This window comes from Chanodichthys erythropterus, chromosome 12, assembly GCF_024489055.1.
Source record: "Chanodichthys erythropterus isolate Z2021 chromosome 12, ASM2448905v1, whole genome shotgun sequence".
Classification (NCBI taxonomy): domain Eukaryota; kingdom Metazoa; phylum Chordata; class Actinopteri; order Cypriniformes; family Xenocyprididae; genus Chanodichthys; species Chanodichthys erythropterus.
The window spans coordinates 9,608,123-9,623,495 of record NC_090232.1 but is presented as its reverse complement, the minus strand read 5'-3'; the positions used below and the strand labels follow the sequence as shown (position 1 = coordinate 9,623,495).

General features: G+C 36.6%; 1 protein-coding gene across 2 annotated transcripts in view; it reads right to left on the bottom strand.

Moving 5' to 3' along the window:
• Positions 1 to 15,373, bottom strand: part of prkcba (protein kinase C, beta a) — a 38,127-nt gene that overhangs the window by 5,489 nt on the left and 17,265 nt on the right. For both annotated transcript variants that reach the window (XM_067405224.1, XM_067405223.1), the window contains exons 4-16: positions 14,696 to 14,807; positions 14,175 to 14,303; positions 9,251 to 9,407; positions 9,013 to 9,147; positions 8,828 to 8,924; positions 8,588 to 8,734; positions 6,830 to 7,003; positions 6,662 to 6,753; positions 6,329 to 6,391; positions 5,813 to 5,951; positions 5,649 to 5,729; positions 5,422 to 5,529; positions 4,128 to 4,268 (exon numbers count right to left, since the gene is read on the bottom strand). In XM_067405224.1, coding sequence (XP_067261325.1) covers positions 4,128 to 4,268; positions 5,422 to 5,529; positions 5,649 to 5,729; positions 5,813 to 5,951; positions 6,329 to 6,391; positions 6,662 to 6,753; positions 6,830 to 7,003; positions 8,588 to 8,734; positions 8,828 to 8,924; positions 9,013 to 9,147; positions 9,251 to 9,407; positions 14,175 to 14,303; positions 14,696 to 14,807 — 1,575 coding nt within the window. The remainder of the gene's footprint in view (positions 1 to 4,127; positions 4,269 to 5,421; positions 5,530 to 5,648; positions 5,730 to 5,812; positions 5,952 to 6,328; positions 6,392 to 6,661; positions 6,754 to 6,829; positions 7,004 to 8,587; positions 8,735 to 8,827; positions 8,925 to 9,012; positions 9,148 to 9,250; positions 9,408 to 14,174; positions 14,304 to 14,695; positions 14,808 to 15,373) is intronic.

Genomic DNA, 15,373 nt, shown 5'->3' with positions numbered 1-15,373 from the left:
AAAATTAAACAAATAATAAAATTAAACGTTAAAATACTCGTAATGCGATTTCTATCAAATGCAGTTTGTAACATAAGAGCAGGGGTTTAGGAATGATCTGAAAAGTGGGAGAGAAGCATTAAAAATCTCATTAGCCCCTCTTCTTAACACATACCACATGATTTTTTTTAGTTGCCATGGATACATTCATATGAGAAGCTCTGGCAATTACTTGAGCATTTTTGTCACTTTAATTATTAGAACTAAACTTTGTTGCAACAGCTACGGATATAAATTTGCATAAATACACTGGTCAAACGTTTTCGGTCAGTAAGATTTTTTTTTAAGAAATTAATATTATACAATAAGGATGCATTATATTGATCAAAAGTGACAGTAAAGCCTTTTACATTGTTACAAAAGATTTCTATTTTAATCATTCCTTTGAACTTAAAAAATTGTATCATGGTTTATATATATATATATATATATATATATATATATATATATATATATATATATATATGCAGTGCTGCTTTAAAGTTTGTGAACCCCTTGCAGAATCTGTGAAAATGTGAATAATTTTAACAAAATAAGAGGGATCATACAATATGCATTTTATTTTTTGTTTAGTACTGTCCTGAGTAAGATATTTTACATAAAAAATGGTTACTTAAAGTCCACAAGACAAAAAAATAGCTCAATTTATAAAAACGACCCGCTCAAAAGTATGTGAATCATTGATTCTCAATACTATGTGTGGATACCTGATGATCCACCACTGTTTTTATGTTTTGTGATGGTTGTTCATGAGTCTCTTGTTTGTCCTGAGTAGGGCTGCACGATTAATCGCATGCTATTCTCACGCGCATTTCATCAGTAAAGCCGGTTCACTGATTACCGCTAAATCGCCATCACCTGTTTTTAAACGGAGCGCCTTTTAATAGACAGAGCCGTAGTTCACAGACAAGCCACGCAATATCGCATTCATTATCGCAGGCGATTCATCTGCGATATGAACGCGATATTGCGTGGCTTTTCAGTGATCTACGGCTCTGTCTATTAAATGCCGCTTCATTTGAAAGCAGGTGATGGCGATTTAGCGGTAATCAGGGAACCGGCTTTACTGACGAAATGCGCGTGAGAATAGCATGCGATTAATCGTGCAGCCCTAGTCCTGAGCAGTTAAACTGAGCTCTGTTCTTCAGAAAAATACTCCAGGTCTCAAAAATTCTTGAGATTTCCAGCATCTTTTGCATATTTGAACCCTTTCCAGCAGTGGCTGTATGATTTTGAGACCGGTGTTTTCACACTGAGGACAATCAAGGGACTCAAACTCAACTATTAAAAAAGGTTCAAACATTCACTGATGCTCCAGAAGGAAACACAATACATTAAGAGTCTGGGGGTGAAAACTTTTGAAGGGGATGAAGATGTCCACTTTTTCTTATTTTGTTTAAATATAATTTTTTTCTCATTTAGTACTGCCCTTTGGAAGCAACAGAAGACACTTAAATGTTTGCCAGAAGACAAATTAAGTACAATTTATCTTCAAATTCAAAAGGTTTTCTCCCCCCCCGGGTCTTAATGCACGTTTCCTTCTGGAGCATCAGTGAATGTTTGAACCTTTTTTAATAGTTGTGTTTGAGTCCCTCAGTTGTCCCAAAGACTATAGAATAACACAAGACGTGTCACTCGTATTGTTTTGAATGGGAGAAAGTGTAACGCGCAATATGGCGGAATAAGTCCCGCCTTCTAAAGCCAAGAGCCAATCACCGACTGGTAAAGTCATCGCGTCACTTTAGTGGCCGTTAGAATCACCGGTTTCTATAGAAACAGTCAGACGCGCGCCTCCGAAGAGACACGCATTTAGGTCTGCGCATGCGCATTAGCTTGATCCAGCCTGAAAAAAATATAGTTTTTTTGTCATGATTCGAGCATTTGGAAACTAAATTTATGAGCCGGTTGATTTTAGATTTCATTGGTGATTTCAAATATCAAATTTAATCGTAAGGTTGACGAACAGTTTTGGAGAATCTGATGTTTCCCCATTCAAAGAGATAGGAGCTGCATGATGCCCAGGATGCCTGAGAGGCGTTTCAAAGATGGCCGCCGAGGGAAATGACTTGTCTTAAAGGGACTTTGGTTGTCCTCAGTGTGAAAAGATGAATCTCAAAATCATTCAGTCACTGCTGGAAAGGATTCAGATATGCAAAAAATACAGTCGTAGATCATCCAGGTAACCACACACAGTATTAAGAATCAAGGGTTCATAAACTTTCGAATGGGGTCATATTCATAAATTCAGCTATTTGTTTTGTGGACTTTATGTAAACATTGTTTATGTAAAATATCTTACTCAGGACAGTACTAAACAAAAAATAACATGAATTTTGTATGATCACTCTTATTTTGTTAAAATTATTCACATTTTCACAGATTCTGCAAGTTGTTCACAAACTTTCAAGCAGCACTGTATATACACATATTATACATTATTTACAAACTTTTATGTTAGACGTGATTAATTGTGATTAATTTATTTGACAGCACTATTTAAAATATTTTAAAATAGAAAATAGTTATTTAAAATTGTAATAATTCACACCATTACTGTTTTTTGATCAAATAAATGCTGCCTTGGTGAGCATTAGACATTTCTTTTAAATGCATTAAATAAATCTTACCAAACATACAATCATATATACATGTATAAAGCCAAAGCAGCTGGTTGGCTTTGAAACAGAATATGTATTGTTTTGTCATTATTAACTTCTTTTATTGTGAAATGTGTGTAAAGTGTGCTATACTTTTTTAAAATCAACGCTTTTCACACATTTTGGTGGTTGGGGTCACTGTATATCCACATCCTAAATCAGACTCAGCCCCACACCAAACAACACTGAAAACCCGCAAAATCTGCACAATCAAAATTCAAAATTTTTTTAAATGCTCCATTATTGTTTTCTACAGCATTCGTGAGTCTGAATCTGAATGCAAACTTTTCACATATTCGTGTTCACAAATTCTTTGTGGTTTAACAGTGGAACATGAACTGTGACGCTTTACTTCCTGCACTGAGCAGGTTGGAACCACAGCATCTTGTCCACATGCACCAAATCTTCTCTGAAAATTAGGCACTTAAATAACAGATATGCTGCAGCAAAAATACAGTGTACTATGAGAAAGAAGTGTAAAAAGGTTGCCATTGTACTTTTATTGCCACTTGTGCTGTAATGCACCCTCCTGATAAGAACACAGTTACGCTTTATTTCAATGGTTCACTTTAGACATTCTACTAACTGTAAGTAAATTTGCAACTACATGTCATCTAACTCTCATTAGATTATTAGTAGACTGTTAGGGTTCAGGTTAGTAGAATAAGTTGACATGGATCTGCAAAGTTACTTATAGTCAGTAGAATGTCTGTTGGGGAACATCAAAATACAGTGTTAGGGGCCGTTCACACAGAACGCGTCTTTGCGTCTAAAAACGCGAGACGCGGCGCTCAGGAGTGGTTTTAAAAAAAGCGCAGCGTAGAACGCGAGGGTCTCGAAACGCGCTTTTGAGACGTGAGGAAATAACGACAATAACGGAAATAATAGAAATAGGCAAACAGCAGAATTGACAGATACAAGTTTTGACATGGAAAAAAAGAAAATAAGATAATAATGAGCGCCTCCTCCGCCATCTTGCCGTCATATAAAACAGTTGTCATGCCAACTTGCTACTGTAAACAGAAGCTCGCAACGCTCGCCCCGCCTTCGAGTTCTTCTGATTGGTCCACTGTTTTGGAACTGACATTGATGAGCGGCGCTGCGTGTAAAAGTTGAAATTCTTTTAACTTGACACGCCGTCTTAAAAACGCGGCGCTCATGTGAGAGGCGCTGCAAAAGACGCGAGACGCGAGCGTAACGGTCATGCACATCCGTCAAGCGCGTGTTTACATAGAAAAACAATGGGAAAGTAGCGCATTGGAATAGAAAAACGCGTTCTGTGTGAACGGCCCCTTAGGAGATATTAAGCAGACAGTCTACTAATACTCTAATGACTGCTAGTTGACTGTAGTTGCAAAGCTACTTCTAGACAGAAGAATGTCTGAAGTGGACTATAGAAATAAAAACATACACAGCTCCATTATTACTTACTGCTTTGGGTTTGAAGGGGGGTTGAACTTCTTTATCTTGCAGCTTATCCCAGTCCATGTAGCGGAAGAAAGCGTGTTCCTTAATATCTCGTTCTCCCTCTGGTCCACAACCCAGACGCTTCGCTGGGTGCTTGGTCATCAGCTACAAACACGCGTGATTGTCTGTTAGTGTATGCAAGCATACGGGCAGTTGTGGCCTAATGGCTAGAGAGTCAGACTGGTAACCCAAAAGTTGCTGATTCGATTCTCAATACAAGCAGGAAATGACTGAGGTGGCCTTGAGCAAGGCACCTAACCCCCAGTCACTCCCTGGGCGCCACAGCAAAATGGCTGCCCACTGCTCCGGGTGTGTGTCCACGGTTTGCAGTGTGTATGTGTTCACTACTCATTATTCCTAATGTGTGTGCACTAACTTGGATGGGTTAAAGGGTTAGTTCACCCAAAAATGAAAATTCTGTCATTAATTACTCACCCTCGTTCCACAACCGTAAGGCCTTCATTCATCTTCGGAACACAAATTAGGATATTTTTGATAAAATCCGATGGTGAGGCCTGCATTGCCAGCAAGATCATTTCCTTTTTCAGTGCCCAGAAAACTACTAAAGACATATTTAAAACAGTTCATGCGACTACAGTGGTCCAACCTTAATGTTATGAAGCGACGAGAATACTTTTTGTGTGCCAAAAAAAACAACAACAAAATAACGACTTTATTCAACAATATCAAAACACTGCTTCATGAAGCTTTACGAATCTTTTGTTTCTAATCAGTGGTTCAGAGCGCGTATAGACTGCCAAATCACATGAAGTATTGAAATTTCAAAACACTTATGATGTAAGGAAGCCTCGTTTACTGAAATCATGTGATCTTGGCGCTATGAACCACTGATTCGAAAAAAAAAAATTCGTAAAGCTTCGAAGCTTGGCGTATTCTCGTTGCTTTATAATATTAAGGTTGAACCACTGTACTCGCATGAACTGTTTTAAATATGTTTTTAGTACCTTTCTGGGCATTGAAAAAGGGAGTGTTATTGCTGGCAATGCAGGCCTCACTGAGACATCAGATTTTATCAAAAATATCTTAATTTGTGTTCCGAAGATGAACGAAGGTCTTATGGGTGTGGAACGGCATGAGGGTGAGTAATTAATGAGAGGATTTTCATTTTTGGGTAAACGAACCCTTTAAATGCAGAAGACAAAATCTGAGTATGGGTTGCAGTACTTGGCCTTCACATGTCACTTTCACTTTTCATAGACAAGAATGTATAAAGTGTGTGCTTGTCTGTGTGGCCTACCCCCTTGCATATGGCCACTGCTTCTTTGGACATAGATTTCGGGTAAGATACATGATGCTCCATGATGGACTGGAATAGCTCATCTTCATCCTCACCATCAAAAGGAGGCTAAAGGGGTGGAAAAACATTGGCACCACTGTATCTATCACAAACAAATACGTAATTACTTATGAAAATGGCTCATCCAATCTGAATTTAAACCCAGAATTAATGTAATATTAGTTTACCTGTCCAGCCAGCATTTCATACAGGAGAACTCCATAAGCCCACCAGTCAACAGACTTCCCATACGGTTGATATGCAATGATCTGTAACACAGGAGAGCGTTTATATGCCTCGTGTACACTAACATAGACTCGCTCTACTTCACATAATATGTTCACACACACACCTCTGGGGCAATGTAGTCTGGAGTGCCACAGAAGGTTTTGGTTGTGGCCCCATCAAACATGTTCTCTTTGCACATGCCAAAATCAGCGATCTTAATGTGACCTTCAGAGTCCAACATCACATTATCCAGCTTCAGATCTCTACACAAAGTTCACACACACACACACACACACACACACACGAATACATATATTAGTAAATATTTTCTCTCACAACAATTTGAGTATGATTCTTTACTAACAATGCAATGAATCATGAAATATGAGAAATTTGATAGCAAAAAAATTGATTCCATTACTTTGGTGCTACAAATTTACTACATAATTTATTTTCAAAAATATAACACAAATTAACTGGAGGGACAATTTACATCACAGTGGTAAAAAATGCATAATACACTGTGTGTTATTGTAAAAGACAATTAAATTATGCAATTGTTGCATTTAACTTTTATGCTTAGATTCCACCGTTCGAATTTTCACCATACACTCACAAACCAACAAAACAAACATGTCACCTGTAAATAATTCCCTTAGAATGAAGAAAGAACAGGCCGATGGCAATCTCTGCAGCATAGAACCTGATGGTAAACAAAAACTAGAATTAAAACAAGCTAAAGTACTGATCCACTCTAGGAATAAATCAAAATAACAGTATTTTTTTATTATAATATATTTTAAAATATAATTTATTCCTGTGACATCAAAGCTGAATTTTCAGCAGATATTACTCCGGTCTTAAAATAAAAAATAAAATAGCTTTTTTTTTTCAATAAATAATTAAATGAATATTTATCTAATTAATTTTGTCATTATTTAAGAGTTTTGTGTGCTTGGGAGTAAATACATACACAGCATGGGGTTCCTTAAATTTTCCCACTTGTTGTATCTGATACATCAAATCTCCACCATTGATAAACTCCATCACAAAGTAAAGGCGGTCCTACAAACAACAACACAATTGAGTATGAGATTATAAAGTGGTTGTCATGTGTATGTGATGTGTGTGTGATGTGTACCATGGTCTGAAAGCACGAGTGGAGGTGAGTGAGGAAGGGTGGTTTGCCAGAGAGAGCGAGAACTCTCTTCTCCACCATAGTGCATTCCACATCATCATCCTGAATGACCACATCCTTCTTCAAGATCTTCACTGCGTACAGCTCATCTGAGCCTTTACGCTCGGCCAGCATCACCTGGAGAAAGACAGAGCATGAATACTGTGATAGTGATTCAAATAATTGAAATATTAATTAATAGTTTATTTCAATTTAAAATAAACATGCTTTTTTGAGTAATTATGTATAACTGACGTGATGATAATTACATTACATAATTTGAAGCCTAGAAAGGACATTGTTTTTTTGTTAAACACCCCATGATGGCTTTCATTTATAAATAAATTTTCTGTTAAGAAGGTCTTTTTAAATTATTTACTGATAAGTATGGGATACAATGTTGTGTTTTTAAAGGTGCCCTAGAATCAAAAATTGAATTTACCTCGGCATAGTTGAATAACAAGGGTTCAGTACATGGAAAAGACATACATTGAGTTTCAAACTCCATTGCTTCCTCCTTCTTATATAAATCTCATGTGTTTAAAAGACCTCCGAAAAACAGGCGAATCTCAACATAACACGGACTGTTACGTAACAGTCGGGATCATTAATATGTACGCTTTCAATATTTGCATATGCCAGCCCATGCTCAAGGCATTACACAAGGGCAGCCAATATTAATGTGTAGATCTGTGCACAGCTGAATCATCAGACTAGGTAAGCAAGCAAGAACAACAACAAAAAAATGGCAGAAGGAGCAATAATAACTGACATGATCCATGATTACATGATATTTTTAATGATATTTGTAAATTGTCTTTCTAAATGTTTCGTTAGCATGTTGCTGATGTACTGTTAAATGTGGTTAAACTTACCATCGTTTTTTACTGTATTCACAGAGACAAGAAAGTTGTTGCTATTTTCATAAACACATCTTCATTCTTTATTAATCTCTCCAACAGTGTGTAATGTTAGCTTTAGCCACGGATCACAGCCTCAAACTCATTCAGAATCAAATGTAAACATCTAAATAAATACTATACTCACATGATCCGACGCATGCATGCTGCATGACAAACATCTTGTAAAGATCCATTTGAGGGTTATATTAGCTGTGTGAACTTTGTTTATGCACTGTATTATAGCCGAGAGCTCGGGGGGCGGGGAGCGCGCGATTTAAAGGGGCCGTGCGCTGAATCGGTGCATAGTTAATGATGCCCCAAAATTAATTTAAAAAATTAAAAAAATTTAAATTAAAAAAATTAATTTTAAAAAAATCTGTGGGGTATTTTGAGCTGAAACTTCACAGACACATTCAGGGGACACCTTAGATTTATATTACATCTTGTAAAAACTGGTTCTAGGGCACCTTTAATATTTTTTTCTTATAAATTTCTGACTATTCAATCAGTCTTTAAAGTGTACGTAACAAGGACACTGTAAAATAAAGTGTTACCAAAACATCTTACAATAAATTTTTTTTTTAAAATGAAATTATTTTATTCAGCAAGGACACATTAAATCGACAATATTAAACACATTAAAAGTGACAATAAAGAAAAATCTATTTCAAATAAATGCTGTTTTTTTGTTCTCTTATTCTCCCAAGCTTTTTGAACAGTAGTGTATTTAATCTCTAAATGTAATGTTTGCTTCAACAGCCCTTATAGTAACATGATGGCATGTGTGAATGTGTATGTGTACATGAATGGTGTGTGCTACCTTGCCAAAGCTGCCTTTGCCCAGCACCATAATGAAGTTGAAGTCTGTGAGCTTCATGCGGTCTTTGTTGCCATTGGCATCATATTTGGAGATGTCGTTCTTTGAAGAGCCATCTATATTCTTAGTACCGGGGCCAATCTTGGCTCTCTGGCGTTAAGAAATCAGAATATTGTGAGTAAGGAAGAAAAGCTAGATGTAAAAAATAAAAATGTGTCTGCAAAATGAGAAGGTGGACTCCACCTCAAATTTCTGCCTCAGTTCTTCATTGCCCTCCTCTCCATCTGGCGGAACTGGAACATTGAAATATTCCCCTTCCTCTTGACCCAGCAACTTAAACCTACAATCCACACAGATCAAGGTGATGGTCTCAAACCTCGAGCACTGAGGTCTGATGTGCAGGTGTATCTCATCATGTTAGTGCTTACCATCCATTAACAGCTTGTTTCTGCAGCTCAGAGATGCCAAAAGACATGGACCCCATGAAGTCATTTCTGCTGGTCAGATCCCAATCCCACACTTCCACTGACAAACGCCTGTCTTTATCTGTATCTTTGAGGTTACTATGATAACATGAAGATGGAAACAGACATTGCACACATGTTAAAAATCCACATCCACATAAATGCATGCACTTGATTGCAGATTGGTTTATTTTTCACTCACAAGCTGAAGTGTTCCTCCCAGGTAGGATTGAGGGAGCACTTGATGGTTTTGGTCTTCTGCTTGCTCTCACTCTTTGGGTCTGGAATTAATTTAAGCTTCACGTATGGATCTGACAGTCCATTTGGATCCATTGGCACCAAGTTACGAGCCTCCTTGACTGTAAATTAAAATACACAATGTGAAAACCAATGAATGCAGGAATGAAAGCATTATTATATCTTCGCTGTGAGGCGGAAACCTCGAAACTCCATTTGAGTTTGATTTTGGCAAAATGTTACTATAATGTCACCTGCAAGTGTCTGACCACATATAAAGTCATATTATCAACTTTGACAACGCTGTGTTTAATTATTTGCTGAAAAACCTGTAACACATTATGGGCCAGATTTACTAGACAAGGTAAATTAGGGCAATTCCAAAAAAGTGCAGATGGGAGTGGAAAGTTCTGCAAGTGATCTACTGAAGACGCACAATTAAAAAACACAGACACGGCCGGATCATTTCCATAATGACCAAAACAATCGAAAAAGAGCAGCGCAAATTAGCATCTGGTTTAAGACATGCTTTTTTTGGGCAGTAAATAATGGCGCAAATACCAGTAAATTGACTAGTGCAAACCTTATTAAATCACCTTGCATGATTCATTTAAAGGAACACTCCACTTTTTTTGGAAATAGGCTCATTTTCCAACTCCCCTAGAGTTAAACAGTTGAGTTTTACCGTTTTCGAATCCATTCAGCCGATCTCCGGTTCTGGCGGTACCACTTTTAGCATAGCTTAGCATAGTTCATTGAATCTGATTAGACTGTTAGCATCGCGCTTAAAAATGAGGGGAGTTGGAAAATGAGTGTATTTTCAAAAAAAGTGGAGTGTTCCTTTAAATACTCTCCTCCCATAAATGTTTGCTTCTGAAAGGGAAACTCCTACAAATGCATGTGCAATAAGGTCAGCTGCAAAAATAAACTTGTCCTCACCTTTTCTGTTCTAATTTTTTACTACGTGTCTTAAGTAAATCCTGACAGTTGTTTTTCACGCCAAAATAGGGTTTGCGCTGGCGCAAGCTTTTAGTAAATCGGACCCTTGGTGTTCCCAGTCAAAAATGACCAGCCTTTTAAAAATTGCTTGAAAATTGCTCATTATGCTATTTTATGGTCCAAATACTGGATAAAAAATTTTTTTTTTTACTAGTTTTCTTTCAATTAGGACAGGTTTTGTCTTCCTTTTTAGAACTGATTGATCGTAGGTTGAAGAAAATCCTCTCCAGGTCAAAATGACCTGAACAAGACATAAGGGTAAAAAAAAATTGTGTTTTTTCCATTTCCTGAAAAGTAGCGTTTTTAGAGATATAAGGTTTCCACCCGACAGCGATGATATGTACATGCACAATTTCAACTGAAGCGCTTTTATGTGCAATTTGTATTACAAAGCATCAAAACAAAGCATTATTTTAGTGTTATTCAAATACTATTATAGTATTTATTAATATTCTTAATTTATCTTTTATCTTTTATTTTTTCAGTTTTCATTTTCCTTTTCTTAGAATTTTAGCAATCGTTATGTGCTTTTGTCAATGTTATTAGTATTTTTAATATTTCTATTTAGCTTTAATTTATTTTTACTTCAGTCTTAGCAATGTTAGTACTTCAACTTATTTTATTTGTTAGCTACCATTTCTAATTTTCATTATTTTATAAGTTTTCATCTCATTTTATAACAGCTTCTTCTCAACTAACGAAAATGATTTTTAGTAGCTTTAGTTAACAATAATACCACTGAGCTAAACTAAATTTCTAGTAGAATTGCTAGGCAGTTTATAGGGCGTTCTGGGTGATTGCTAGGGTGTTATGGGTGGTTGCTAGGTAGTTTCTAGGCTGTTTAGGAGGTTGCTAGGGTGTTGTTAGGAGGCATCTAATGTGTTTTGTGTGGTTGCTAGTAGGGTACTAAGTAGGTAACTTCAGTACTGAAAGTCTTAAAAATTTTAAAAATGTGACGATACCAGCATTTCCCCCCAGCATGTTGAGCGGATTCTTAAACAGCTCTGATTGGCCATTGTGTTCACGCACTCAACAGATATGTTTGTGATTGGCTACAATGATAATCGGTTCAAAAACGTTGTAAACAGACATCTTTAGATACACACAGGAACGTTTGAAAGCAGACCTCTATCAGTGGATCCCTAATATATTCAGATTATCATTGTAGCCAATCACAGACATATCTGTTGAGTGTGTGAACACAAGGGCCAATCAGAGCTGTTTAAGAATCCGCTCAACAGTGCTCAAAATGCTTGGCTAGGGGGAAATACTGGTATCGTCACATTTTTAAAATTTCAGTACCCACTTGGTACCGAAGTTGGTACTTTTGACAACCCTATTGCTAGAATATTGCTACCATGCTGCTGGGTGATTGTTGCTAGGATTATATTATAACAATGTCATATGCAGCTCACCTTTTGACACTAAAAAATCTGTAAGGTTGCTAGAAATAATAGGCAAAGTGTATGAAACTTCAGCTATCTATACAAACAGTCTTCTAAATGTAGCTGTAGAGAGCTGATGGATGGGTGAGCTGGTGTGTGGGTGTGTGTGAATGGGATGTGGGGCGATCGTTGGCGGATTGATCTCATGTTTCCAGAGGATGCTGTTTCTGCCCAAGGCAAAAAGAGCTGAGGAACAACACAAACTCGTTTAGAACACTTTGTTGCTGAGCAGTGTTTTTTTTTTTTTTTGAGTAATAGAAATATTTCTCATGAAAACCATTTTCTCATTTTTTCTTTTGTAACAAGATCTAGAAATCCTCCATAGCTAAGCTAAAAAAAAATGCAAAATTTACTATTATTGCAACATTTCCTTCCAATTCTCTTCTCTTGTTCTACTGATTTGCATGCCTGGCTGAAGCTAGTAAAGCAGTTTGCTTTCTGCCCTGCTAATACATCACATAACCCACAACAGCACTGACCATATTTGCTTTTAACATCCCATATTCAAAACCAGCACAGCTGTGGCTATTCTAGTTTCTGAACAAAGCCCTTCCTCAGCACCTCGAGTCCATAAAGATGAGTAAATTATTATCAGAGCATTTGTTGGAAAAGCAACCAACCAATTAAAAAAAGCACAAATGACACATAAAAACCCAGTGCATTTTTTTATCTGTGTATCTAACACTATACAATAAGGTTTCATTTGTTAACACTTGTTAATTACATTAGTTAATATGAACTAACAATGAAAAAAGCATTTATTAATCTCATGTTCATTTTAACATTTACTAATACATTCAAATCAAAAGTTGTATATTATTTAATGGATCTGAGCTAACATGAACAGCTGTATTTTTATGAATTAATGTTAACAAAGATTAACAAATACTTAAACAAATGTATTGCTCATTGTTAGTTAATGTTAGCTAATGCATTAACTAATGGGACCTTATTGTAAAGGGTTAACTCTAAACCAATAAAATCTTTATCTATCTATGTCAGGACCAAATATCCACACACCGATAGTGCAACCTAAAAAACTACATTTTAGTGTCTGGGGTTATAAAAGGTTTTGTCAGATAACCAAACTGGTCAAGGTGATTTAAACTGATTTAAGTTTAGAACAATTTTGAGTCAAGCTATATTAGCCTGACCAGTTGAAAAGTGTCCAAAACTTTACTCCAGTCTTCACATGATCCCTGAGTAATCATTCTAATATGATGATTTGGTGATCAAGAAACATTGTTAAAAACAACTTGCGCTCCTTAATATTTTTGTGGAAACCTTTAAAGTTGCCATGAAATCAAAGTTTTTTGGCGTTTGGTATGAATATGTTAGCCTTACTCTTATCTTTAAGCTAGTGTGCTCCAAAACAATGGCAAAATTCGTATTTAGAAGATATAAGCGTTCAAAACTTACAGTTTCTCACTTCTGCCAATATGGATCAACGATTTCGATGACATCACCCTGCACTGTCCAATCAAATGCTCTCTAGAATCTAAAGCCTCCCGCCCCCTATGTTATAAATAGATGCTGTGGCTGAAATTGGTCACTTGTTCACACATTTACTATTTTCTACATGGTGAATGGCGCATAGTGCACTATAAAGGGGATAGGAAACGATTCAGAGAGTGTAAATATGCTTTCCATTGAGGCGAATGAAGTCTGCTTTGATGTTAGTGTCACGAGAACTGCCACAGCGTGCACACACTCTGCTCCGGTCCAGAGACACGACAGCACAGAGCAGATGAGTCGGCGCAGACCAGAAAAAGTATCAGACCCATTTGAATTCTGCACAGAATGCTGCATTTTGAAGCAAAATAGAGTAGATTAGGAGGAGAAACTATTAGAGATTGAAAAGAAACTGAGGTTTTACCAACTTAGCAGCAATGGCCGAGTGCTACTGGCTATTTCAAAAAGGGTGAGGAGCTGTTAGATATGTCCCGCCCTGTCTTCCTGTTTCAGTGGAAATAACATCAAAACACTGAATAATGCTGTGCATTCAAAGGCACTTTAGTGGGCCTTTAATATTTTATTCAGCATTTATTTGAAACAGAACTCTTTGTCACATTATAAATGTCTTTAATGTCATTTTGGTCCATTTAATGCGTCCTTGCTGATTAAGTATTAAATTCTTTCCAAATTATTATTATTTTTTTTCTGACCCCAAACTTCTGAAAGATGGTGTAAAGACCAGCCTGACCAGGCCAAGAGACCAGCTAAGACCAGCAAACCAAGACATTGCTATGTGGCTGATTCGGTTGCCAGGACATTGCTAATGTGTTAAAATGTGTGGTTACTAGGGTATTTCAGACAGTTGCTACAGTGTTCTGGGTTTTTTGCAGGAGGTGTTGTGAATCACTAAATTTGCTTAATTTAAGAACATTATTATATATATAAAGAATGTGTGTGTGTGTGTCTGTGTGTGTGTGTGTGTGAACTCACTGGTCACGGAGAGAACATTATTTGTGATACTAGCAGTGATATGCAGCCGTCCTCTCCTCTCGGTGTGGTCTGTTCCGCACAGGCTGGGAACCATTTCCACACATCGTTTATGAATATTCATCATACAAGCTGCAGAAAACCACAGATAATTAGATTGACAGCATTACACATGTAGCGTTTGGTTCTCACTCACTACTATGAAGTGCCCACACAAACACTGCAGACACAGGACACACACACATACACACTCAAACACACCCACAGTCACACAAAAGATCACACCCACACTAAAAAAAAAAACATTTACAGAACAACACTTAATAAACAGCTGTACCACACACAAAAATAAATATAACATTTTCAAGATTTAAAAACAAGATATTTTTACATATGCAACAGAGTAGCTCAAACAGTGCATCATGTAATGCATCATCATAACCTGCAGAGGTCACTGTATGAGGGGATTCATTGTGCAGTGACACACTGTGTGAGTGTGTGTGTGTGTGCAGGTTTAGACTCACTGTCACATTTCATCCCTTGGTGTATGAGCCCGTACAGTAGAGATCCACAGTGGTCACAGAATGTGGGGCTGGAGTATGTGTGTACCTTGAATTTATGCTTACTGCGAGGGTCCTGTGACACAAAAACATACGATTTCTTATCAAAGCAAGAAATTACCTCAACAGGAAAGTGATATTGCTAAACCTTAGGTTACAATGATAATACAAAAGCCAAGCAAAGCTACAAAGCAAGCTATAGCAGGAAAGTAGAGTATATACAGGTTTGGAATATATAATAATAACATTATTTAGTACTATTATATATATATATATATATTTGTGATATTTATTTAAAATCAATAGATAACTAATTTAAAATAAGAAAAAAACAACAACATATCCATATATATATATATATATATATGGGTCATTGATGAATAAGGTTTTTAAAAGTGTAAAAAAAAAGAAGAGATTATGTGGTTTTTATAGTCAATTAACACTGCTTTTGTCATTTTTTTACAAGATGGACAAAATTTGTCACCAAAAAAGTCATTCTGTTTAACCAAAATTTTGGTTTTACCGGATGACATCCTGAATGACAATATTTTCAAACAAAGCTAACAGGCTGATGTCTATCTAGTCAGCTTGCTAGTTAGCTAACAAAAGGACAATCAAACATTTTATATTTAGTACAAGTTT